The 26,844-nt window shown below is 44.0% G+C and overlaps 1 protein-coding gene and 1 long non-coding RNA gene across 4 annotated transcripts; one reads left to right on the forward strand and one right to left on the reverse strand.

Annotated features, from left to right (window-relative positions):
• Nucleotides 1-519: 519 nt before the first annotated feature.
• Nucleotides 520-4,234, forward strand: LOC307219065. Its single transcript, XR_013840287.1, has 2 exons — nucleotides 520-1,190; nucleotides 2,616-4,234. It is a non-coding gene; the product is annotated as an uncharacterized lncRNA (long non-coding RNA).
• A 5,966-nt stretch (nucleotides 4,235-10,200) lies between these two features.
• MTCH1 (mitochondrial carrier 1) lies at nucleotides 10,201-26,817 on the reverse strand. Of its 3 annotated transcripts, XR_013839951.1 has the most exons (13): nucleotides 26,590-26,816; nucleotides 25,855-25,939; nucleotides 23,440-23,546; nucleotides 21,522-21,599; nucleotides 20,373-20,430; nucleotides 19,464-19,515; nucleotides 17,927-17,986; nucleotides 17,060-17,153; nucleotides 15,704-15,751; nucleotides 14,411-14,478; nucleotides 13,702-13,777; nucleotides 12,182-12,958; nucleotides 10,201-12,107 (listed from the first exon to the last, which is right to left on the reverse strand). XR_013839951.1 is itself a non-coding variant. In XM_079980634.1 (12 exons), exons 1-12 carry the CDS (start codon nucleotides 26,761-26,763, stop codon nucleotides 12,890-12,892), a joined length of 969 nt encoding a protein of 322 aa, XP_079836760.1. In that variant the 5' UTR covers nucleotides 26,764-26,816; the 3' UTR covers nucleotides 10,201-12,889. The 3 variants fall into 3 exon arrangements, 2 of the variants coding, with proteins under 2 accessions (XP_079836760.1, XP_079836761.1); XM_079980634.1 differs by having other exon boundaries at nucleotides 10,201-12,958; XM_079980635.1 differs by lacking the exons at nucleotides 10,201-12,107; nucleotides 12,182-12,958; nucleotides 13,702-13,777 and adding an exon at nucleotides 14,071-14,303 and having other exon boundaries at nucleotides 26,590-26,817.
• Nucleotides 26,818-26,844: the final 27 nt, after the last annotated feature.

Genomic DNA, 26,844 nt, shown 5'->3' on the forward strand with positions numbered 1-26,844 from the left:
TTAAGAAGACAACAAACCCACAACAAACCCGGCCAAACACTCCAGTGACTTTTCAGGAGCTAGTGCACGGAAAGTTTTGCAGCTTTTTGTGGGAACACCCTCCAAAGGGCCAAAACGAAGAACAACCCCCCCCCCAACCTCAGCAAACCAACACCCTAAACCACCCTCTTGCTTCCCCAACAAGCATTCCCCGGTCTCCCCAATGTACGCACGTAAAATAAATCTTGGCTCCTACTGTCCTGAACTCGGGATGCTGGTAGTGGCACAGTTCTTTAACCCAGCCAAGAGAGATACGAGGGCGGGAAAACAAAAACAAAAACACAAGACCCACCCACCCCCCACATCATCTTAGTTATGCAAGAAGCATTTTCGCTTTTGTAAAATGCCTCATTTGCCGATTGAAAAATGGAGCTAAGAGACAACAAAAACAAAACAAAAACGGAGGCAGGTGAGGATGATTTTTTAAAAAGGGAGAGAGAGAGGGAAAAAAGAAAAGACAGAAAGAAAACCAACCCAGAGGAGAGCAGACAGGCCCCCACATTTTCCATTTTGTCCGTGCCAGTCTTAGAAAGAGACAGAGAAAGAAAGAAGAAGAAGAAGGGGGCAGAGTGAATAGCTGCCTCGTTCGGAAATGGGCCTACAGCCACTTCCCACTTTGGAAGCCTCAGCAGTCATTCTCTCGCTCGCTCTCTTTGCGTTCTCCCTGCCCACTCTGGCTCGGCTGCCAAGTCAGAGTTGGCACAGCTTCCCAGGCAGCGCGGAACAAAGCCCTCTCCCATCCCTGAACAGGCACTGACAGTAAGCAAAGTGACAGGCACATCTTCTGCATGTTAATCCAAACGGAGAGGAGAAACTGGCGTGAGAATTCAATCCCTCAATATCTCTCTCTATAGAGATATATAGTCATGAAAAACAAAAAAAGCCTCTATCCAGCCTGCTTGAAAGGATCCTTAAAACAGAAAAAATACAGCTAGCTGCAATAAGGATTGGAGGAGGGAGGGAGGGAGGGGGGGGAGAGAAGGATTTACCCACCAGCACCTTGGCAAAGAAGGCTGCTTTGCATCTGTTGTACCTGTTCCTGTTGCCTTCCTTGCCTTTTGGATTTGTGACAAGAGAGAAAAGTCGCCTCTGGTGGGTTGCTCAAAGCTGCGGGTCTGCAGCCCTGTGCAGGAAGTTGGCACCGATCCCAGGTAGGACTTTACTCCCACATTTCTACCCTCCACCTCCTTCCTCTCCTTCCCCTCCCCTTCTCCTTCTTTCTCTCCACCCACCCACCATCTCCCTTGGTAAATCCCCCCCTGCTCTCCCTCAAAGCCTGTTCTTAACTTACCTCTTTTTCCACTGCACCACTCTGTGCGTGTCTGTGTGTGTGTGTGTGCGTGGGTACATTATGGATCGATCAGATGCACTCAGCACCCTCCAGCATCCAAGCTAAGAAACACAAACACTCTTTAAGGGTGACCTGGGCAGCAAAGACGGCAACAGCTTCCTGCCTGCACTGGCTCCCCTAAATGCCTGTTTCAACACATGGAGTTGGGCAGTGGTTGGGTTAATTCTCTCCCCCCCCCCCTGTGCTGCCAAGGAGACTGGACAGAACGCAAGGGAGGGAGAAAAAAAAAATACTCCGAACTCTGTACAGGGCAATGAAAGGAAAATGTTGAGCTTCGTGAAACTCCTAAATCCAATCCTCCCCTTCCCCCCCTCTTTTAATACTGCCTGGGCTTCTGAATTGTTTGAGCCCACAATTGAGAGGGAATGTACAGTATAGACTCCCTGTGACTGGCAAGAGTCTTGCAAGGGGGGGGGGAGAGAAAGAGGAGGAGAGTTCTTACAATCAAACAGCGAGAAGAGCAAAGAGAAATTAACATCCAATTAGTGCCGTGTTTAACGAAGGAGACAGAGGCAGCCGTTGTTTTATTGCCCTGTTCTTTTCTTTCGGCTCTGACAGGCAGCGCGAAAGGCACCCCCAGATCGCGGTGACGTCATTTCCCACCCCCCCTTTTCTCCTCGTCCAAGTTTCTCAGAGGTTGGCCATCACGTTTGCTGGAAAAGTTAATTATATTTATGGCTGAGCTTCAAACAAAAAAACAAAATGGAAAAAAGCACGCTCTCCTTTCTCTTCGGCAAGGAACCCAAAAAATTTAAAATAAAATGGAAGATATCAGCCCTCTTTCTCTCTTTCTGTATCTCTCTTTCTCTCTGCTTGCCTGTGTGCCTTTGCTTGTTTTCCTGCTCACTCAGCTTGTAAAAGTTTGAGCTGTGTGACACTCTACTCGGCCTCCTTTGGCAGCGTGACAAGAACTGCTTTGGTGTATCAAAGAGAACAGGCAGCTTTTAAGGAAGAAACTCAATTCAGAGAGATTAAAGAATTATAATGTTTTAATCAAGGGAGAGCAAGAGGATGAGTGGGAGGCTTTTCCTTACATCTGGATCAACATAAGTGGCCCTCTAAAGGCTTGCAGCAGCAATTTGGAATTGGGGAGGGCGGTGGGGGGGGGGAGAGGGAAAGAGATGAACTTAGAAGCAGGAATCCAGCATTTATAGTCTCCCTCTTTTCCTCCCCCCTTTTCTTTCTCCCCACACACCACATGAACTCTGTGGGCCGCTGCCTGAAGGAGACGAAGAGACGCCATGATGGCAAGGCCTTTGTATACTGCCGCGGGATCCTACAGCACGCTCAGAAAAGACTCTTGTGCTTTTGTAGTTGTGGAGAAAGATTATTTCCTACCACACAGAAGACCCCTTGCCCAACATGGCCACCTTTCCACAGCACCCAACTGGGAGGAATCCAGCTGCTTCCTTTTTACCTCAGTATTATAGCGACGTATTCCCTCCTACCAGGAAGGACTCTCCGATCAATAATGGGAGACGGCATTCTCAAGCAAGGTGCTTTTAACCTCGCAACGCCATGAGCTTTCCTTCCTCTCTCTTCCCTCTCCGCCCCCTTAGTTTTCGCCTCTTGAATCCTATCCAAACTGTTTGGAACTGGATTTTTCCAGCTGCTGGAAGGAAAGCAGCTGAGCTTAAGAGCAACCTCCTTGGGTTCTGACTGAAGTCGTTTTATTCCAGCGATGTCCCTTCTTGTGCTCAAGTAACGGCTGCCATTTCAGGCTGCAAGTCTAGGCTCAAGTGGAGGCCTCCGAAGGTAGGAGTATATATCTGGGGCTAAAAAGAATCTAGTTGAAACATACATTGAAAATGAGATTTATTCAAAACCGTAAAGCCAACTTGAGTATGTTGGCAGGAATGCAGTATATAAATAAACAGGCCGATTTTTATTAACAAAGGAAATAGAATGCTTTTAGAACACAAGAGTAGTCCTGCTGGATCAAACCAAAGGCTTCTCTAGTCCAGTATTCTGTTCCCACAGAGGCCAATCAGATGCCTACTGGTGGGACACAAGCACAGTAGCATTTCTCATGTTCTTCTATAAGATGTGCCCCATCTATTTCATTAGGTCAATGAATGGATGGATCAGCCTGTTTCTGGCCCATGCCTCTTTCTGGTGTGTTTATTCAGAAGACTGTCCTGTCCCCTTTCGACGTCAGTCTATTATATTTCTACCTAGCTATCTATTTATAGTTTTCTATTTAATTTTCTCAAAAAATGCATTTAAATAGGTATCTAAAATAATATGCATTTTGAATATATTGTCTCACGAAACACACCTTTCGGAATGCATTTCCTCTCAAACCACACATTTAAATGCATATTTCACTGAATATGCAGCTTGAAAATGCCTAGGAATCGCATCAGAAATTTTGGAAAAGTGCAAAATCCAAAGACATATGGGTTCCAGTTCTCACATTAGTGTGGGAGGTACAGATTGGGACTGTTCATCATCTGAATTCACAGAGAACGAATTTTCCAAGCATTCAAACTACAGTGCAAAAGTGAGCCCTGCAAGTGCTGCCCGAACACTGTTTCAATTCCTTACTGAAGATTTCATTATGCTGAAATTCCAACAACCCTCAGTCTTGCAAGGCACCATATGATATTGGAACAGAACAGTGGGGGAACCAAGGTGGTCATTAGTTTTTTGCCTGAAGATTCGTTCATTTACGTAACTTGAGTCTTGGCTTGCGGCAAGTTCATGAGGTACACAGAGATGGAGCATCCATTTAAATGTATCCGTTTAATAAATTTGTATATAGTTTTTCAAGAAAGAAAACATGTCCCTAGAGGCATTTACAAGTGAAACAACAGATGTACAATAAAATACAATTTAAGAGCATGAGTTAGGAACATCTCCTGACAGACAGTATGGCTACTGTTCTCAAAGAGAAGGGGTACTGGGAGAATGAGGTGCTAATGACTGCAAATTAGCACTTCAAACCTTCCACATCAATCTTGGGCAGGAAAGAAAAAGAAGCAGCCAGCAGAGCTGAATGCAGATAATATAGATTCAAAGCTCTTATTGCCCCATGGCACGCACATTCATTTTCTGTGGGCCACCATGATCTCTGATCAAATATTGTCTTAGGTTTTCTTGGCACTTCACACAGTACCTAGGAAAAGCTTCAAATATCCCCAGCAGTATGGCTCATATTATGGCAATATATTCAAGACAAATATCACACTAATCTAGCAATGCCTGGATAAATTTTGGAAGCATTTTAAAGTATACCAAGATAGATAGATAGATAGATAGATAGATAGATAGATAGATAGATATAGATGATATTTATTATTTGTGTCAATATGTTAAAGGATGGATACATATTTTTACAGAGAGAAAAATGTGAATTTTCCTTTGGGAGAAAAATCAACACCAGCACAAGTCTGCCTTTGGCCCAGACTTCCATTTACTGATAATATCACATTAGGGATGGGGAGAATTTTGATTCAATTCACATGTAATGACAAGCCTACCTAATCTGCACTTCCTGAAGCAATACCCAAACCAAAACACAGCCATCTTTCGAAATTTGCATTTCTCTGAATTTTGCAATGCAGTTCTCCATCCAAGCCATGTGCACAAAAATGCATATATTGAGACAAAGTGTGCATTTAAGTGTACATGTTAGTGAAAGTGACATACAGACATGCATTTTTAAAGGGAAAACTGCTTTGCAAAAAAATGTGTACATTCAGTAAAACTGAATAAGAAAGTAGGAGAAATTTGCAGTAAAATCTATTACGATGTTGATGAATTTCATAATTTGTTTTTAAATTTATTTATTTTTTAAAAAAACTGAAGCAGGAACATAGACATCTGAATTTAAGGCTGGAAAAAGAAGAAACGGAGAGAAACAAAAAATAGGCAGATTAACCGATCCCTACTTAACATTCACATTGACCTGAAATACGAATTCCTTGCCTTCCAATTCCCTGCTCCAAGGAAAGGAGACCCTCTAGGACTGTAGCATAGCTAGGTGTCTGCCCTGCACTCTCTCTTCCCTTCCAAAGCCAGCCATGCCCTTCAAGCTGCTCAGTGGGAATGCAAGGCCTGACCCCACCCCCTCTAGCTGGGCTCTGCTGTCTTCTTGTCTACGTGCTGCCTGCTCTGGCACAGTACAACAGGAGCAGAGAAAAGCAAACATTCCTATCGCTCTGGGCCAAGGGCGTGCTCCACAGCCTCAAGAATGGCTCCTCTGTTTAGCATGGGGCAGTGCGTCATCTCCACACACTGGTTCTGCGTGTAGAGCAGCCTCCATAATCTTGGAGCACAGGTAGGAGGCGGCAGCTGAAGCACACCTTGCCGAAGCCTGAGGCCCTGAAAAGGCCTCACTTTTCCCTCTGTTTGCTTAGAGCAGCTTTCCTCAACTTGGTGCCCTCCACACAGTTCGGGTTATGGCTCTCCTCAGTCCCAGTCAGCATGGGCTGGCTGCAGCTGGTGTAACAGTTCCAGCAACCTCTGGAGGGCAGGAGGCTGGCAGTCCCTGCCTACAGGATGGCTTCAGAGCAGAAGAATCCAAGCTTCAGCTGAAAGCTGTTTGCTTCCAAAAAAGATTCCTGTCGAATGCCGGCGCTGAATAACACACCAGAAATTCTCTGCATATTCAAGTGTTTGTCAAAACATTTGAAAGCACAGCTTGACCTCTAATGCCATTTGATTTCAGTTGCTTGACAGTGTCAAACAGTAATTAGCAACTGGGGCCTGCAACAAAAGGTGCAGCATGGATGTCTTACCAGCCAATCAGCCACACTGTCTTCCAAGGTAGTCCATATTTTCCCTCCTCCATGGTCCCCCCCCCCCATATTTTTCCAGTAGTGTTCTGTGGTCATTCAGCTTTGGGCCCCCTGTTACATTTTGTTCCTAAAAGTTTTGTAGGATTCCCTTGGCTCCCCAAGTCTACTACTTCTTTCCTCTTTTGCACGTTGACCACATAAAGGCTGGCATTCAAATGAGCTTCCCAGTAGGTATGAAGGTATTTGATAACTACTACAGTGATTTCAGGGACGCAGGTGGCGCTGTGGGTAAAAAGCCTCAGTGCCTAGAGCTTGCCGATCGAAAGGTCGGTGGTTCGAATCCCTGCGGCGGGGTGCGCTCCCGTCGTTCGGTCCCAGCGCCTGCCAACCTAGCAGTTCGAAAGCACCCCCGGGTGCAAGTAGATAAATAGGGACCGCTTACAAGCGGGAAGGTAAACGGCGTTTCCGTGTGCGGCTCTGGCTCTGGCTCTGGCTCTGGCCAGAGCAGCGATGTCACGCTGGCCACGTGACCCGGAAGTGTCTCCGGACAGCGCTGGCCCCCGGCCTCTTGAGTGAGATGGGCGCACCAACCCCAGAGTCTGGCAAGACTGGCCCTTACGGGCAGGGGTACCTTTACCTTTACCTTTACAGTGATTTCAAGTAGATGAGAGAGTTTAGACGTGGGCTTGCCGATCAGAAGGTCGGCAGTTCAAATCCCCGCGACGGGGTGAGCTCCCATTGTTTGGTCCCAGCTCCTGCCCACCTAGCAGTTCGAAAGCACGTCAAAGTGCAAGTAGATAAATAGGTACCACTCCGGTGGGAAGGTAAACGGTGTTTCCATGCGCTGCTCTGGTTTGCCAGAAGCAGCTTAGTCATGCTGGCCACATGACCTGGTAACTGTCAGCGGACAAACGCCTCGGCCTATAGAGCGAGATGAGCACCGCAACCCCAGGGTTGTCCACGACTGGATCTAATGGTCAGGGGTACCTTTACCTTTACAGTGATTTTCAAGTAGATGATAGAGTTTAAGGAAAGATGATCTAGAATATCTTCACAACAGGAGCTACACAACATAAGCTCTTTTAGCGTCACAGAAACCCATAGCTGTGATAGCAATAATCCGAAAGCAAAGTTATCAGCCTGATCCTACAGATTGCACATGTAGTTACTTGCACCTGACGCCTGTGAAGCAAGGCAAGTCCAACTGGTTCTAATTGTGAGCCTGTGACCAGAGGCTATCTTCCATTTTACTCCTTGCATTGCACTTAGAACAGCCTTGCCATGGTATCTGGTAACCGACAATATTTGGCAATAGCTGGCAATGGAGACAGCTGGAGAGCTGCTTTGTGGTTCATACCTGCCAAAAAACAAAACAAACCACAGCATGCATACTGCCACTTTCTCATTGTAAAGTGCTTGATTTTTAGGATAAACATTTCAGATCCAAATAAAAGAGCATCAACATTTGAAATTTGGGCAAACTTCAGACGTTTCAGCTTTTATCTGAGAACTCAGGTTTCACGACAAATCCACCCAGATCTGTCTTTTTGCATGGTTCTCAGAATTAAGAAAGCTGCTCACTTGAAATAGACATCTCAGTGGCTCTGATCTTCAGCAGTCTTTCCACCATGTGGCAACAGAAGCTCATTGGGAGAAAAATTCATTGCTGATAAGCTTATCAATGCGAATGCTCCACTAATGGGTCATCTAAAGAGGGGGCTCTGAGGATATGGATGCCCATGCGACTTGGGATATATAAGCAAGTCAATCTGCTCGACTTTTTAAAAGCAACTAACATTCCCCTGTAGACTGGTCCCTTTTTTTTTTTGCGGCTATCTGGTCAGCGTACGGGCTGGAGATAACCCAGGAATCTCCTTTCCTTGGACCCTGATTGTTGTAAACAAAAGAACTGCAAGCCACCCACACGTGCCACAAATGTTCTTAGCTGCAGCTTCCTGCAAAACAGCAGCTCTGCATCATGCTTGGGGGTGAAAGAGACACACACACACAGAGAAAGCCATTGGCTGTTCAGGACAATATGCCATGCACTCAGAGGCACCAGACGGAAGTAGCTGCCAGAACCAGATATAAAAGGGGAAGGAAGCAGATGCAAAAGGGGAGGAGAGGAGGGGGCTGTCCCTGGGGGGTAGATTGTGGAAGGACGTGAAAATGGATGGGAACAGAGAAAAGGGGAGATGAGAAATTTGTATAACAGGAACATTCGCCTACACAAGCCCCTGCAAGGCAGACTTTTTAACTGGGAAGGGCTGATCCACACTCCCCTTCCTCTCCAGTGAATGAATTTTAAAAAGGGAACGTACTGAGCAGTTTCATAAGAAGAAATCCCTTTGAACACTCAGAACTGAACCACTTCAAGTTAAAAATAGGAGATGGTTGGCACGCTACATACTGGCCAGAGGTAGCAAATTTTTACAGCTGACTGTGTGTGCTCTCTTTCAGTGGAGCCAATGTATTGTTTTAGTACTTCCAACCCCCTCAAACCAGAAAAGCTTGTGCTTGTCTGCCCACCAATGCATGGCTGGATTTCTACAGTGAACTGATGTAGTGCTGACCCAGAGAGAAAAGGGTCTTTTCCAGGCTATTTCCCCAAATTCTTGATGGTGAACTGCAGTGTGACAAGAGAATAGAAGCTTATTATGCCTCAGAAGATGTGATCCTCAAACAAAGTACCCTAAGCACAATCACCACAGTGCTATTGGAAAGCTCATAATCAAAATCTGCATGTAACTGGGAAAAGCAAAGTTTGCTTTATATACAACTACGTATATAAATTAGCACCTAAAGGTTGAAAAGTGACCCTGACCCTGTCACTGCTGTTGAGATCTTACTTTTTATTAATAATAATTTAGTAGTCAGTTGTACAGTAAAACCACTGCCAGAAGCCAAATGTCTACCTAATCTAATATACATTCTTTACCAGATCTCTAAACAAACTGAACTATGTTTATGAGTTGCCAAAGCCTGGGATCTGGTGAAAAGAGGATGTTTCAGCAAGGAAGACAGCCTGGAGTCCAAGACAGTCTATTGAGGCTATTGTCTAGGATAGGGGATGGCAAACTGTGCTGTGTGGACTTCATTCAGGTGACCTGAGGTGCATCTGAGGATTTGTAGCTGAAGATGAGAGTTGGCACATCCATCATGCTGAATATTAATTGTATTTTTATCGAGTCTTTTATTTTGTATACTGTATATTACAATTCAAATTCCTACAACAGGCAAAAATATAATTAAGTGGTTGACCAAGACCCTAAGCCATTTTGAAGTAGTTGATGGAGAACCACTGATGTGTAAAAATCTTTAGGCCAGGTGATATGAAGGTGACTTATACCAAGTCAGACCACGGAACATATAGTCCCATATTGTCTACTCTGGCAGCAACTCTTTTAAGGTCTCTGAAAGGAGTCCTTCCCAACCCTGATACCCATGTTCCTATAAATCAGAGGTGATCTCCAGAGGTTGCGGGACTATTATTCTCATCAAGTCCAGCCAACATGGCCAATAGCCTTAGTAGGGCATAAATAAGGTGGGTACGCGAAAACTGACTTACTGAAAAACATACCAGTACAAGTGGTACCTTGGTTCTCAAACGTAATCCATTCTGGAAGACCATTCGAGTTCCGAAATGTTCAAAAACCGAGGTGCAAAGGACTGTCTGCAAATTCAATTGAGAAAATTGAAAAACAAGCAGCGGAAGCCGTTTGACTTCCGAAGGTGCCTTCGAAAACAGAAGCATTTACTTCTGGGTTTTCGGCGTTTAAGTTGTGAAACGTTCGTCAATGGAGATATTCGAGAACTGAGGTACAACTGCATTTTGTAGCCTTTGCACAGCAACACTGTGGTGCAGAGTGAACATTTCATTCTAGTTTCATTGTTCTGATTGGGTCTGACCTTTACAGTCTCATTTGAGCAGGATGGACATAGCACATAACCACAATGGGCGTTTTTGTGTGTGTGTGTGAACATTTTAGATTTAAAAACAAACAGACTAGGCGGCTGAGATTTACAGTCCTTGGGTTCATGCATAACATTAAAGAAGCTCAAGGGATGTCATTTTCCACGGTTTTATTTCAAAGTGAATTCAATTAACAGTTATAAAAGCAATAGCATGCAGTTTTATTGTAAAGGTAAAAGCATTAAAGTGACAGGTTGGGTCAAAGGGATAAGGTAGCAGATATTTTAGATACAAGAGCCTCCCACATGTACTAATAATACATGTACAAATATGCTATACAGGACAAGATCTCCAAAGCATCAAGACAAGTATCTGTTCAAATGACAATGTTTGGAAAGTAAAAGATTTGGAACACCTATCTGGAAAACAAATGACCCTATTCCTCCTCTGAGGAATTGTTGCGGTTCCTTGGATGCAAGAAGCAAGACCAGGCTCTTCCTGGGCTCCCCAAGGATTTAGGGGGGGGGGGGAATCACAAGACATCCATATCATTTTTCACTGTATGACATTACAAAATTAATGCCCTTCCTTCTGACCCAGAAAGAATCCCCAGGCACTGCAGAAGCCAGCACAGATGCATTTGGAATTACTCAGTAACACATACACCACTCATGCACATACAACAAAGAACTAACAACACAGCAAATGGAACGGGGAAAGCCTATGTACAGCAGCACTGGACAGGAATATAGCCATTTTTTGTGTGTATAAATAAGCTCTGATCACAAACGAAGGAATGCCTCTAACACTTTTACTGGACAAGGAGTTAGTTGCCTTTAGAATCCCAATGCTGGATTTTCACTCCCTCATCACCTAGTTTCCTGAAGACAAACACTAATAGTTGAACTTAAGTTGAGCCAGCATGCTACAACCACATCCTTGCTGAAATGAAACACTACTTTAGTGCAATTCACAAATAAACTGACCTTTCTTATATACTGTTGTGGCATACAAGATCAAGTAGTTTAAAAGTTGCAGAACCAAAGCAACCACAAAGCAACCAATGTGGACAACCACATTAATTGAAAAGAGTTGGCTTGGTCTTTGTCTCAAGCTCAGCACCAATTCACAGAACTAAAGTGTGGTGAGAATATGAGTTTAGCAGAGAAGTCTCAAAATTGTTGGTAAAGTAGATGCTTTGCCAGGAAGATAATTTCCCAACGTTTGCCATGCTACTGCAAAGATGCGAAAGTGGGGGAAGCAGTCAGCTGTGGACTGAACTGTCAGCCATGCTTGTGGCGAAGTAGCTGCACGACCCCCTCTTGACTGTGGAACTGATCTAATAATGAGTCTTCATGTCAACCAGAGCCAACTCACATGAACTTCTAAAGCAGAAATTAGAAAAACTAATCATGGCCCAAATTCACATGATCAGAAGGCAGCCTTAGCTATGACAACCAATGTGCAAAAACCGTTCTGTTCTATACAACAAAGCTACAAGTCCTTAACACGGCAGACTTTCTTGCCCAGCATCATCTCACAGTGGGGAGCACTGCTGAACTTAGGTCTAGACCAGCAAGTCTGACAAGCTTATTCACATACAGGTCAGCACAACATGTGTGTTTTTGTCCCAGAGAAAACATTTCCTTTCTTTGCTTACATGCTATCTCAGTTTGACCATGATTCACCCCCAGCTGCATCCCCTTGTGTGCCCCAGAAGGTCCCCTGGCTTCATGAGTGGCAGAAGAGCCCTAGTGTACATATGTGGTATCCACATGTGACCCTGTGGACACTATTAGTGCTACCTGTTTCTTCACCAAATGCTATACCCGGGGCTTTTTTCAGCTGGAACTTGCTGGAACTCAGTTCCAGCACCAATTAGGCGGGTGCTGTTGCCATTCTGAGAGAACAAAGGAGGCATTCATGGTGAGTTCTAGGACCTCTTTTTCTAGAAAAAGAGCACTAGCTATACCAATTCTGGCTTAAACATCTCATTAGTGAGCAACACTCAGCTCAGTCTTAAGGTGCTTGTAGTTATGTTCCTTTAGGAAATGTATCTTCCCTCTTAGTGTTCAACACCCCCTTCCCGTGCTCAGGTTGTTCAAAACCCAGATAAAATTGATTACTCTTATGTGCCAACTTAAGAGAAGAACCGCATAAGAAATCTGGGTGGTGGAAGACCTGAGAGATGCTATGTTAAACCAAGATTCAGCTCTCTGCATGTCATTGTTAGAAAATGAATAATACTGTCACTTATGGTTTGTTTTCTGTGGCTCTCCTGAATCCTAAGTATGAAAAATATTCTAAAACCAGTTGGGATTTTAACATGTAGGCTAGCCAATGAGGCAGAGGCCAAAGCTGACAGAGCTAAGTTTAGCTTCTCCAATTTGTCTAATGTTTTGCTGGTCCACAGACGAATGCAATAATGACTATTCTATTTTACTTGTCTAACGATGGCACCGAGGAGAGACTGCAACCAACTGAAGTCTCGGCTGGTTTAGGCAGTGCAAAGAATGATGTAAACAAACTTCTCATTGTGTCCCTGACTCCAGAGAGCCATATGCATGCCAAGCCTTCAGAAGCTATAACCGTTCTCCAGTAAGGCTGTCCCTTTGGACTTTAGGCTTGGCTGGCACTGAAAAGTGTTCCTGCCCCACCCTGACTGGCAAGATCAGCTGGCAACTTAAGTCAACATGGTGCAGTTAGGAAGCCAGTCCAATTTGCTGGGGAGAAGATGCTCTTGCTCTTTCACCTTTGACTTCAAAATTAAAAAGGAAATGTCAAAGCAAGCATTGAAGGTTTCTTCTACAAGAGTCTAGGTTGACCTCTTTCTCCCAGATGAGATTAATCAATAAGATATGCTGGTGCAGATGCTCTACGAAAAAGTAGGCTGGAGCCTCTGAAGAGCTGCCCCTAGGGAGAAGAAGACAGGAGAAGTGTTGGAAACCAACATTTATAAGAGCTGTCATTTTAAAAAAAATGTATAGTAAATAAGGGTGCTGGATGCAGCAACAGTAAACCAGGAGCAAAATACAAATAGTAATCCCCCATATGCATTCATTTTCCCCTCTTCCTCTTACAGTGGTACCTTGGTTCCTGAACGGCTTAGTCGTCAAACAAATCGGCTCCCGAACACCACAAAGTGTTCCGGTTTGTGAATGATTTCCAAAAGCTGAACGTCTAATGCAGTTTCCGACTGAGTGCAGGAAGCTCCTGCAGCCAATCGGAAGCCACACCTTGGTTTTTGAACGGTTCCGGGGGTCGAACGGACTCCCGGGACAGATTAAGTTTGAGAACCAAGGTACCACTGTATGTTATACACATCTAGGGAAACCCTGCATAGTATTAGTGTGGTGTAAAAAGACAAACACCAAATCTCACAGGAATAGACTTTACTGGGAAGATTATCCTTACTGATGTTAGTCTGAACAAGATTTTAAAGATTATGAAAACACTAAAGAGTAAAAACGGCAGGGGAGTTGGGGGGTGACTAAATTTGCAAAGGCAGATTTGCAAAAAGTTAAGAATCATCCACTTCTGTTCAGGACAAGAAAGGATGCATGCTTCTGCCATCCATCTGTACTGAGGAACTGCTCAGGAACCAAAGCTTTACTTTCTCTGGCTAAACTCATCTCAGAGTAAACACGGCTGCTCACCTGAGCACTGAAGTGTCTCCAGCACTGAATCCAAGAGGAAAACACAGGGGTGCGTGGAGGGAGGCCAGCAAGTAACCTATACAGCAAAGAGAGCAGTCAAGAAAGAGAACAAACTGAGGGCGAGAGAAGCAAGCAATCAAGGTGTAAACAGGAATCAACATCATTACTGCCTTCAGATGCTCTCATTTATTCAGTTATGACAGACACAAATATATACAGTCCCTGCTCTAGAAAGGGGGCAATACACAACAGAAAACCAAACCCTCTCATTGTTCTACAAGCTGCAGAAACTTTACAAAAAGCCACCGACTTAACTCCATCTCCTTCAATGACCATGAACATTCACAAACCTGAGAGAGACACAGAGGCTGTTCACTTCATGTTTATTGACCTAAAAATGCTGGCTGGCTAGCAAAAATAACTGTGGGCTATTTCCACATATACACACAGCCAAGGTCTTCTCTTTCTCCTGGTTCCTTCAGTGTGCATCATCTCCAAACACATCAGCCTGAAGTCTGTCTGTCCCAAATCACTTTTTTAGGTGTGTGCAGGGATGCGAGGGCGCGGTTTTTCATGCTGTGTGCGCATATGTCCAGGCTAAGCTGTTCAGTATAGGAAAATATGACTAGAATAAGTAGTTCTGCCAACTTATTAAATTTCATGAATGATGCTGGTTGGGGGTGGGGGTGGGGAGAGGATAATCACATACCCACAATTGTTCACCGCCATGAGATCTCCCACAAGAAGAAAGGGGTACGCCAGCATGCTTACAGCAATCTGAAACAAAGACATATCTAAGGCATTCCCTTCCATACGGCAGAGCGAGACACTGTCCCCCACCTTTCCCCCCCAAAAAAACAATGAGCAAGAAGCCTCATGCAACAAGACAGGACCAGCATATTTTGAGTGTGCAGAGAGAGAAACTTTTTCACCCGAGGCAGCTTAACTGTCAGTTATGTAGAAAAGCAGCATAACAGGCCCAGATATACATCAACTGGCAGGAAGAACTGCAGCTGAAAGATGCTTAACAACAGAGCTGCACATGCCTGTTAAAAATTACACGTGGAAAAAGATCCATATGCATTAAGGATAAGTTATGATGACAGCTGGTTTCCCCACTCACATCTTGCACTTTATTAATTGTGGGTTTATTTGAGTCTGGTTTGGCATTGGGCAGTTTCTCGAGCCCAAGGAGAATCTGGGTTGACCAGCAATTTTTTGGCCACTCGCCAGTTGCAGTTTCATAGGACTTACAGGTAGGAGACTTGGGCCTTTCATCTAACTCACCTCGCCTCAAGCAGACCAGATTTTTTAAAGTGGCCAACCTGTGGCAGAAGCACCATTGCTGGTGGAGCAAGAGGCAGTGACTGTGGGAGCCAGTACAGTGGTGCCTCTAGTTGTGGACTTAATCTATTTCGGGGTGCTGTTTGCACCCTGAAAAGTCTGTAACTAGAGCGCCTCTTCTGCACATGTGCATGGCACAATCGAGCGTTTCTGTGCTTGCACAAAGCGTGCTGATTGCTTCTGCACATGCATGGGCAGCGAACCCGGAGGTAAACACTTCCAGGTTTGCTGCATTTGTAAGCTGAAAGTCCATAACATGAGCAGAACACAACACAAGGTATGACTGTATTTGGGAGTGAGCCAAGTCTACACAGCCTGCCTCCCTCTGCAAAGCTATGCTGATGAGAAGAGGCCAGGAGCAGAGGCCTGGGATGGGTTACAGCTACTACAGTGTGCAATAATGCCTGCAGCGGCACTGTTTCATACTTTGGACCACATTTGAGGCACACTTGCCAAAAAGTATGCCAGTTATGGCTTTAAGTCAGGATCATAAATCAACCGTTCAAACCCTGAGATCTGAAGTTCCCAGTTGCTGGGACTCAGTACTTATACAAAGTCATACATGGGTGTGCACTGATTTCCCTAGAACAGTGGAAGAGAGAAGGAGAACAAGTCATATGTCGACCAATTCCCCCAACAGGCACAATCGCTTACATACCCCCATCACAAACTTGGTGTAGCTTCGTATCACAGAGGCTTGGCTGAACTGAAACAAAGAGAGATCAGAGGTTTCTTCAGGCTCAAACCATCACACACACTGAGCGAATACAAGCAGATCACCGGTTATCAATAAGGCTGCATGGAATATGCAAAGAGACTGGCATAGTTCTAGATATAACCTAAACCAGATCTGAGCTAACGCAGGTAGCAACAGCTTTAAACTGACAAGAGGCACCTACTAAACCAGGTGTGGGGAACGCTTGGTCCTCCAGATGTCACTGAACTACAAGTACCACCGACCCTGGTCACTGACCATGCTTGCTGGGGCTGATGGAAATTGTAGTTCAGCAACAGGTCAAGGGCCAAAGATTCCACATACCTGCACTGAATTGAAGACATTGTAAACACAACTCCACAAAGACTGCTGAGTTGTTACATAAGTACAGGTAATTCAGCTTGCTCTTCTATGGAAATAACTTTTCCATAGTTACACCCCACCTGTCTTAATATTTGATCCCATGTCCCCAAAGGGGAAAAGACTTCATGAGCCGTATTAACAAGCAGCTCCCAGCAAACAGGTCTGTGAGTTTTGATATTTTCTTAGCCCAAATTAGCATGCTGCAAACTAGGCAAAAACTGAATATGGGGAATCAATGATGCTTAAGAGAAGCCATATGCACTGAACAGAAAAAGTTGGCTAGAATGTGGCAAAGGCACTTCCTGGCTGCTATATGGTGAAGGCTCGAGCTTGTAAAGTTTACAGACTAGGAGAACAGTATTGCTGGGTGGGGGGAGGTTCATGTTCTCTGCTGAGATTTGTCAGCTACTTAAAACCATGCTCAATTTGAGCTGTGAAAACAAAGCAGAGGGAGGCCTAACAGATGACCACCCTTCCCCCTTCAGTTTAGAACATTTTGCAAATCAAGGCTTCAACCTAGATCCGAATAAGTCATTGAAAATTTCCTGCTTCTCTCTCTCTCTTCACACTTTTGCTATAAAAACATAGCATGTTTTACTTCAGCTATAAGCAAGTCTGCTAAGTTCTTCTGACCCATATGTTTCTTTGGAATCATTATTAACTAGTAGTCCCTAAAGCATGAGTGCCAGGTGCAAAATAGTAGCTCAGTCAGGTGGACATACACTAAGAAGTCCAGAAATTCAAGGATAGTATCAAAACCAAGTTTAGAAGTCCTTCCATACAAAAATCCACTCCTGGTTTTCTCTCAAGCAGTCAGATGTGTGTGTGTGTGTGTGCGCGCGCGTGCACGTGCTGATTCAGGGCAAATTACCCAGAGATCCACTGTTGCACTAAACCAACAAGCAACTCAACAGGATGAGAAACCCCACCACTCACGTTGTCATCCACTGCGTAGGTGTTGATCAAGTGAGCCAGAAGGTTGCAACACCATAGAAAGATGACATCACCTAGGATATGAGGAACTAAACCGCTGAAAAACCAAGAAGGAAAATTGGATAACAAAGACTTGAGTTAAACTACAAGACTTTTGTGGCTATTTAAAACAGAACCGTTGCCTTTAAAAAAAAATAAAGATGCAATTTAGACAAAAATCTCATCAAGAGTGACCAGAAAATGTGGTTAACCCCTACCCTGATACAGAGATTCCAATCCTCCAGTTCTGTTAATTCAAAAGGAAATCACTAACTCATTCTACATGGCATTCTACAGCACAGATGCATTTTAGAAACCTCACTGCTGATTAAAAAGTAATCACAGATAGAATAAGATTTGTTGATCTCCTTATTGCTGTTTTGACAGAGCCATTCCTAGTAATTATTGTTGCTTAAGTAGTAAGTCTGGGACTCCTTCCAAAAAGTGCCTTAGGCTCTGACATAATGCAGGGAGGAGCTCCAAGGCTGAGGTGCTGCCTATGAAGCCCCAAGTCATTTGCTTTTGTTGGTTTTAGGTGACATGCAAGAGACACTACTGCCTGGTCAAAATGGGCCACAATTTATCTCTGCTATGTACCTGCAGAGCTTTACAATTCCAAAGGAGTATCCTATTTGGAGCAGCATCCTATGTACTGTCTGATAGAAAAATGTTGAGTGCAGAACTGAATCCTAAGGAATGGGAACAGCAACCTCCCGTTCTGCTGGCAGATGACTGTTTGGAATAAGAGCTGGCCCAGGGTGTGGCAACTGACCAAGAACAAAAGTTTCAGATTGAGTAAGGTTTGCTAGGAATTCAGACAGACTCACGTACACAAAGAATCCCAGCAGCCCTTCTTCCTTCCAAATTGTCCCAATGGAGCTGAGCACGCCCCTGTTGAGAAAGGAAATGGTTAAGACTCGGGGAAGCAACTCTCACACGCCTCTGCAGTCAGCAGCACATTTATGCAGCTGCTACTTGTATGCTTCAAGCAGGGGAAAGAAGAATTGTCTTCCTCTCCTTGGAACAAACCAACTGCTAAATTAGCATTATGATTCTAGCACAGGGGCTGACAACCAGCAGCCCTTGGCCTAATTTCAAAGCCCTCGGCAAGCAGCAGTTCAGACCTCTGGCCAGGAGTAATCTCTCGAATGCCAGGGAAGAAAAGGGAGCGAGAAAGGGGGTTGTGGGGAGGGAAAGCTCTGGTCCTGCCCACAGCCACCTTCAGTCCCACTCACACAGCCTCCAACCAAATACCCTCTCTTCAGAATGCATCTCTCCCCTCCGCCCCCAGTCTCTCTCTCTCAAAAAAGCTTCCCATCACCATAATAAAATAACAGTTTGCAGCATAAAAATGTCCAGCAGGGATGAATCAAAGCATATTAATGGCACATAAGTGGAATTCAGAATACTCCTACTCACAGATACCTAATAGGCCTGTGATTTTTTTTAAAAAAATCCTGACCTGGGGGAAAAAGAACCCTAAGGAGGCACCGAGCCAGCCTCTCTCAGATGGGCTGGGGTGCCACCACACAGAAGGCCCTCTCTCCTTAGTAGCCCCCCCACTTCACTTTGCTTAGTGTAGACATCTTCTTCAGTAGAGTCGCTGAAGAAAGAATCAAGGAATCTTGTAGTCCTACTTCGGACCAACTGCAGTTTCTGGATTATTTTTGAAAGCCGCTGTGTATATGCTGCATTGCAGTAAGCTAAGCATGAGGTTACTGGGAGATGGGTAGCTGGCAACCAAGCTATCTCTATTCAGGTGGAACTCTCTCTCCTAAGAAGTGTGCATGGCCTCTGCACTGCAGATTTTTACATGAAGCTTTAAAAGCCATCATTTACAAGCTGCCTTTTGCAATTTTTAATTTATTTCCAGAATTGGTACATACTACAGCGCTCTTTAGCTGTTTTATTAGTCTCTGTAACTGTTTTAAATGGTCTTTTTAATAACTATTAAGGCTACAGCCTTTGCTAGTTGTGATTAGTTTAGAGTGCTGTATTTATTGCATTTTTACAATACTGTGAGCTTTCTTAGGTGGAGTATGTCCCCCAAAGCATCACATGCATGTTTTAATAGAAAGCAAATAAATACTTAAAATTGCGACTGCATAGTTGCACTATCTTAAATTTCTGCACAAGGAGACCATTATGAAATTGTATTGGTGTTTCACCTCCTTTTTGTCTGAAACAGAAGATGCTGAAACACATAAAATTCTAGTGGGACAAAGGATACGTAGCGTCAAAGACACAGTGGAGTAAGAGGAAGAACGGTGAGCTGTTCATGCTGGTGCTGCTTGGTTCACATTGAGCAAATAGTTTATCCAAGACTATTATTCTCAGGTTCAACTCTCAAAGGGCAGAACAATCTCACCTGTACTTCACTTCCCGTCCTACGAACTGGACCATACAGCGCATTGAAATTACTGCAGGGAAACAGAGGCATTTAAGCAACTGCAGTTGCAAACCATTTCATCACTTCATCAGGATCTGTCAAGCAGTATATGAGGCACGAAATCCACCCCCCAAAATGCATTCTATCAGTCATAGTTCTTAGTTCATGATGCTTAACAGAGACATAAATGCATACCTCCCTAAGAGCAAAAACCCCAGGAGTGCCTTGTGGCTCCTTAAACATTAGCAAGTTGTGTAAGATTTCACTGATTATGGGGAACCTGTGGCCCACCTGATGCTGCCACACAACAACCCAGCATCCCTGATCACTGGCCCTTGCTGGCTGTGACTGATTGGAACTGTAGTTCATCAATGTCTGGAGGGCCACAGGTGATTCATCCCTGCATCAGAATCCACCCTGTTAGATGTATGAAATATTTTCTTCAGTTGTAGAGTGAATATCCCTCTTACACTTCAGCACATGCACCTATTATTATGTAAGCTGTAGGACCAAAATGTCATGAAATGGAACAAGTCCCAGTCTCTTGTATTTCTATGCAGAGTCAAATTTACTTCAGCAATCATTAGTGACAGCAAACTTCCTTCTCTATAGGTTTTAACACCTGAAAGGGGGGGGGGGGGGGAGAGAAATGTTTTCTTTAGTAAGTAAGAACATCTCAAATGAGTCTGACTCAAGATCAGGCTCCTGTCATGGCTAGGAACATCTTTCCCAATTTTGTTTAAAACAACTGCTTCAAGAGACAAACTAAAAGCTAGTCTTTCTTTTTATCAAAATTTTTATACCACTCGACTGTAAAAAAACAAAACAAAAGCCCAACATCCCTCAAGGTTAAAAAGAGACTGAAAGACAGCAGACCACACAACTCACCATGCAGCGGATGAGAGATAACCCGGGATACGCACTGCATCATCATCTCATGGGAGGTCTGAGAAAGAAGGTCAAGCAGAGTGCAGTATGAACCACCTTCTGAGAAATGGCATGGCTGCAACTGATCACACTGTCATTAGGACTATGTTGGGAAACCGATTGCTTTTAAGTGTTTCAGTTTTGTGTTTTGAAAAACAAACCTGGGGGGGGGGGGGGAACTACACGGAAGGCAGCAATTCCTAGAGTCTCATTACCTCATGCCACGACCTGCCTCCTGCATATCTTTATTCTGATGTAACTGTATACGAGATAATTCAGAGAGGAGAGATTGTGAAGCTTCGGTAACACAAACAATTTGACCTCAGAGGTATAACCATGTCTGAAGGCAAATTTCTGCTTTCTTCAAAACTTTTCAAGCCTCACAACATTATATGTGTTGGAAGACCACTTTCAGGTCTTTTATATTCTCATTATGCCATTTTTCAAAAATCATTTGATGGTATCTAATGCTGCCACAAAACTTGTACAGCAGGCTCCTACTTGAACAACAGAATTTCTCCCTTCTCCGCAACCCCTCCATCTAAAAGCTCTTCCAGAGCATTGGGGGACCCTCTGGAGCAGATTTCAGGTTGCACAAGGGGAGGAAGGGAAGTCCCTTCCATGAGTGCATTGTGCAATACTTGGTTGTGCAAGTGCAGAAAAAAATTCTACAATGGCAATAAAGCTTCACTTCCCTCTCCCCACTCATCTGCCGAATGTCCTCTGCAGGTTCTCTCTACCCTCTGAAGATTTGGGGTGGTGGGGTGGTGGTAGTGAAATTCCATTGTGCTCACAGAAATTGTTCTGCAATTATTTAGTGAGATTAAATCCATTCATTTTAATTTTTAATTTCTTGGGTGGCAGAAGAGCCAGAATCTTAAGAAATCAGGCTGACCCCACATTTGCATTTTCAACCTTTCCAATCTTCTCACAGCTTTAGCCCCAGGCAGTTTTCCAAGCTAGGTTTAGCCTTACAGGAAGTTGGGGAGAAATGAACCATGTTAACTTTCCTAGATTTATTAGAATGCAAAGTTGCAAAACAGTGTTGCTTTTTTCCAAACACTAGGTGAAAGATTAAGTAAAGAAAGATTGCTCGATAATGGATCCCACCTCTTTTGCCACTTTCAGGAGGGACGTTTTCACATCATCCTTGTTAGAAACATGTTCTATATCCTCCAAAGGAAATGCCTAAAAGACATAATAATAATAATAATAATAATAATAATAATACGCCCTTCCTGGTTCAGAAAACCGGGCTCAGGGCGGCTAACAACAAATTTATAATACTTAATTGATGCAACAAAAAACAGCATAAAATACAGTATAAAACGTGAATAACAATAAATTCAGAATTCAAAAATCAATTTGGGGGGAAATCCATCCAATAAACATTAGATGATCACCAGGGCTAGTTGGATAAATTAGTCCTATTTGGGCCAGCGAGGAGACCAGGGGAGAATTAGCTGTGGGATCCCAGAGTGGGTAATCTTCATAAACAGGGGAGAGGGAGGGAAGGAAGGGGAATAAAAGATCAGGCTAAGTTCAAATTGAAAGCCAGGCAGAATAGCTCTGTCTTACAGGCCCTGCGGAAGGAAGTTAAATCCTGGACAGACATTAAGCTCACCTCCCTTCAGAGACTTGGCTATGATGAGCAATGGCACTTGATGCATCTGCTCTTAGGGGTGTTGGGGAGAAATGGGAGAGGAGCTCAGAGGACCATACATGAGGGGGGATCACCATGTTACACAGATTAGGTTGAAAGATAGTGACTTTCCCAGTGAGCTACACCCCCATCTTTGCTTCCTCCTTAAGGAAGTAGGAACCATGTCACTCCATTAGCCAACCTAGCTAAGTGTCTACATGGATTGGCCACAGCTGTCCAGTCCTACCTGAAAATGCCCAGAGTTGAACCTCTGACCTTTTGCATGCGAACCACATGCTCTATCATCAAGCTATGGCCCTTCCCCAACTTCTTTCCCTTCTCCCTATGCTCTTGCTGCAAGGGAGCCATGTCGGGGTGTGTGTGTGGGTGTGTGTGAGTGTGTGCGCGCATACACAACTTTTTCTGCCTCACAGAAATGGAGAAGGAAGTTGCTCTCCACTTTGAAAATGCCCAGCTTGGAAGCATGCACTTGCCTCCTGCTCATCACCCTGTGTCTAAAGCATCATTAGCAGGAAGAGAATCAGCATGAGGAGGCCCAGACTCGAAAGCACTGAAGGAGCATGAATGAGCCTCTCTTCCCGCTTCCAAGCAATGCACAGACGGGAGGGAGTGGCAGCCGGCGCAGGCTCCCAAACCATAGAGCTGAATCAGGCAGTGTTGAGCTTTCCTGTGCACAGCAGGAGGGGACGGAGTGGAAGGCAGCCAACTCATCTTGGCAGGAGACAGAGCAGCACTCCTCCCATCCTTAATGAGGAGCTGTCACTGACGATTAGAAAAGTGAAATCAACAGCCCCACTGTCAAAGACTGAGCAGGCCAAGAAGTGTCAGACTAACAGGCTTTTACAGGAAATAAAAGGTCACTAAGAGAGGATCAGCTCATCATTATTTTAGGGAGGCTGAAGGCACTCAAGACATTCCTAAAGCAGCCCGATGGTGACTTAATAATCAATTAATTTAAAATATGGTCCAAGAGGGCCATCAGTGTAGGACCGTAATAAAAAAAAATAAATGCTGAGGATTCAGGAAATCATTCACATAATGAAAAAGGGGGAAAGTTAAAAGACATGCTCAGAGGGCCTCCGTTCAGCATAAGGCCAGCAGCTGCTGCTGCTGCTGCTGCTTTCAGCTCAGCAACTCAGGATCTTGCAAAGGATTCTGCCTCTGGTTGAAGGAAAGGGGCTGTTTGCCACAACCAGAGAAGTGGCAGAGGCGGTTGCTCTTGAAGCTCATTCCTTCTCACTCCACAGTGGTGTCAGCTGACACCTGAGTTATAATGAAATGCTGACCTGACTTTCTTTTTTTAAAAAAAGTCATTCACAACTAGCCTTCAGTACACTGAGTGCAGAGAGCAAACTTGAACCTTACCTTCTTTACTCGCCCTCTGCTTACGGTGGATAAAGTGCTAGAGAGAATTCGAGGAGCAAGGCCACGGAAAAGGCCCCTTTTCCCATCCACTTCCACAATGTGTCTGGCTAGGAAATAAACGATTGTGGTGTCACATCATCGTCGTTGTCAGTCTTCAGAAGCTCCAACTTGCAGCTGACTAAACATCTATTTGGAATAACACGTCTCAGGGCATTAGACTATCCACTGATACTGAAGATCCCATTGTAAAATGAGGAGAACCCTGACATTGCCAACTAAATCTTTCAGCTGTGGTCTGCCTACCTTAAAGAGTTACACTGGAATTTACTGGGCTAGGTCAGAGTGTGAAGATTCCTTTAACTCCTGCTTAGCTGTGTTGCCTCCTTCCACCCCAAAGGGTTCAGGTTATAATCTGCAAAACGTTTTGAAAGGAATTGCATAGAGCCTAAATTATTACAAGCATCAGATGGTAAGACAGAGAGGAAAAACTCAAATGTGCTCCTAGTATAGTATAATGCCGTGGTTGTTTGCTACAGTGGAAATATAAGACTAATTCCACTTTTCCAACCCTCAGGTTGCTGTAAAGCAGTATTTTTTCCTAGCTGTATTTTTTTTTCAAAAGAGAGAAAATGTTTCTGTAAAAGCAAATCTACAAAGTGATCTTCATTAAACAGCTGTATTAACTAGCTCTTCAGTTGACTCTCATGCTTCACACAATAAAACAATCACAAAGAAATGCATTTAAAAAGCTTCATTAGCAGAAAACACCCCAGATTCTAAGTCACAGTATGGTTGATCTATACCATTATATAAATAGAAAGCAAGGAGTATTATAGATACATGCAGTGATGTATACACATTTTGCCTCTCTACATGCTATAAATGTGTCTGTCTTTTAAAATTCTGTTTTATTCAAAACAGTTTGCTAATGAATATTTTTAATAGGTGCCAAACATTTCTCTAAGGGAAGCACATAAGTGGTATGGCTGAAAGTAGCAAACTAAATCCTCAACAATCATACCACTACTCATAGTAACACTTCCACAGCTAATATCTTTTATAATGAAATGATTTATTTTATAATTTGATTGTTTTATAAAATGTATACGCTGCTTGGTTGCAAAACAAACAAACCCTTCAAAGTAATTTACAAAAAGGATGTCCCAAAATCAAAAAAGGTACAATCAATTAAAAAGGGTTTTCTGGCCTAACACTAGGTATGTTGCTGTTGTTTTTCCTGTAATTTTGTTGGAAGTGACAGAGTGGCTGGCGCAACCGAGTCAGATGGGTGGGGTATAAGAAATATTATTGTTGTTGGTATTATATTATTATTATTATTAGCATTATTCATATAAGTAGATATTACACCAAACTGCACTTTTTGCAGCACATGCAACCCTTTCTAAGTCAATAAGGACCAACAATGATTCCATACAATCTATGGCACAGACAATACTTTTTTCCTGTTACAAAATGACTAGCAATATAAATGAGATAAAGAGTGTTGGCCTGGTTTGCATGTAATACTAAGCCAAACCATGGCTAAGTGTGTGGGTACTCACTGTAAAAATTACAGCCACTTTGTTCCTCCCCCAGTCCTGCTACTGTGCTACTCAAAATGAAGACATGGTTTGGCTTAGCATTATATCTGAATCCAGGCTCATGGTTTGTCTGGAGTGAGGCTAGCTATGTGCCTGGGTTCAGCTGTAGTAGTGCCAAACCATGGTTTCACATGTAGAGCAGCAGCAGCTATTTTTTACTGCAAGTAGCTTCATATTCATGCATTCATGCTTAAATACAGTATGACTTAGCATTACATGCAATTGGGCCATTGCCTACAAGATTTAAAAGGCAATAATGCAATTCAGCACATGCCTACTCAGAAGATAAGGTCTACTGGAGAGTACTCCCAGTTTCAACTATGAAAACCTAGTGCACCATACAATTTTAGCTGTAACTTTTTTGTTGTCTTTGTCTGTGATCATTGCAAATCAAGAAGATCTAAGCAGTATTCCTCCTGCAGTATCTATATTCTCATAAAAAACAATTTTGTTCACAGAAAAGGCATTTTTTTTTTAAAAAAGAACTGATTTATCACAGCACTATACTACTGTTGACTTATCAACAGTATTATCCTTATTCAACTACAGTGGTAACTCGGGTTAAGAACTTAATTAGTTTTGGAGGTCCGTTCTTAATCTGAAACTGTTCTTAACCTGAAGCACCACTTTAGCTAATGGGGCCTCCTGCTGCCGCTGTGCCGCTGGCACACAATTTCTGTTCTCATCCTGGGGCAAAGTTCTTAACCTGAGGTACTACTTCTGGGTTAGCAGAGTCTGTAACCCAAAGTGTTCGTAACCCGAGGTACCACTGTACTGACAAACTTTCCTTGGATTTTTATTAAAGTATGCTCACCATATGTAAAAAAGCCAGGTAGGTAAAGTACTTTTCTTCCCAACAAGTTTCTCCCGACAGTTGGAGGAAGAGGTTCATGCCCAACCTTTAAAAGAGATACCAATCAGGCAACATCTGCTTCTTGGAAGACTCCCCCATTCTTCATTCATAAGTTTACATCCTATATAGATGGTACATTTCCCCCATTTGTTCTCAGTTCTTACTCAGTTTCACCAACACCAACCGTTTATTGAATTAAAAGATTTACAGGCCCGGTGCCTCATAGCTAATTTTAGTATAGTCTTTTTGCATTGTTCTAACCCACTCTGAACCCTTATGGTGAAGGGTAAACAGTCCAAATCATCCTCATAGACACACCATTTTTAGTTGTGACTGTGTCATTTTATACAGCAAATGGAACAACAACGTTCTTTACAAAATCTAGGTAAATTGCAAAAAGGAGATAAACCTCATTTATGAGGTACTGACACTCCGCCACCTGTTGCAAGGGGTCACACCTACCACAAAACCCGGAAACTGAGTCCTAATTAGGGGCAGCCCCAATAATTAAGACGAAGGCTGCACCTACTTGCCCAGGGATGCCGGGAGGCACATCCCAAGATAAACAGCAAATACCAATAACTCTAATTAATTTTCGGGCCCTGCTTCGCAACCCCCAAATTCTTGGGGCTGCCTGCTCCGTCAGAGGCCCACAGAGACTGCCCACCCGGAACCGGCTTTCGGATGCGACCGCACCTGCACCAGCAGCTTAACATAGAGCAGAGGGTGGCTCAAGGTCGTGAAGCCGGCGCTCAAGGCCACGAAGAGAGCGTCGGCCCCCTCCGCCGGTCCCGGCCCCATTCCTGGCCCAGCGGCTGCGGGAGGTACCCCAGGGCCCACCGTTACAGCCGCCATCCCCTCTGCCCCCATCCAACAAGGGAACGCACTTCCGCGTACAGCTTCTTGCCCTCGTCACATGACCGAGCCCTGCGGTCACCGGGCTTCTACGTC

Source organism: Podarcis cretensis, assembly GCF_951804945.1.
Source record: "Podarcis cretensis genome assembly, chromosome: 6".
Lineage (NCBI taxonomy): Eukaryota > Metazoa > Chordata > Lepidosauria > Squamata > Lacertidae > Podarcis > Podarcis cretensis.

What these genes read in the sequence shown, in the direction of transcription:
- MTCH1 (XM_079980634.1), bottom strand. Translation starts at nt 26,763, where the DNA reads ATGGGGGCAGAGGGGATGGCGGCTGTAACGGTGGGCCCTGGGGTACCT. An exon ending in ATGTTAAGCTGCTGGTGCAG is followed by an intron (nt 25,940 to 26,589) that starts GTGCGGTCGCAT and finishes TCTCTTTTAAAG; the next exon opens with GTTGGGCATGAACCTCTTCC. An exon ending in ATGGCGGTGAACAATTGTGG is followed by an intron (nt 13,778 to 14,410) that starts GTATGTGATTAT and finishes TTTGCTGTATAG; the next exon opens with GTTACTTGCTGGCCTCCCTC.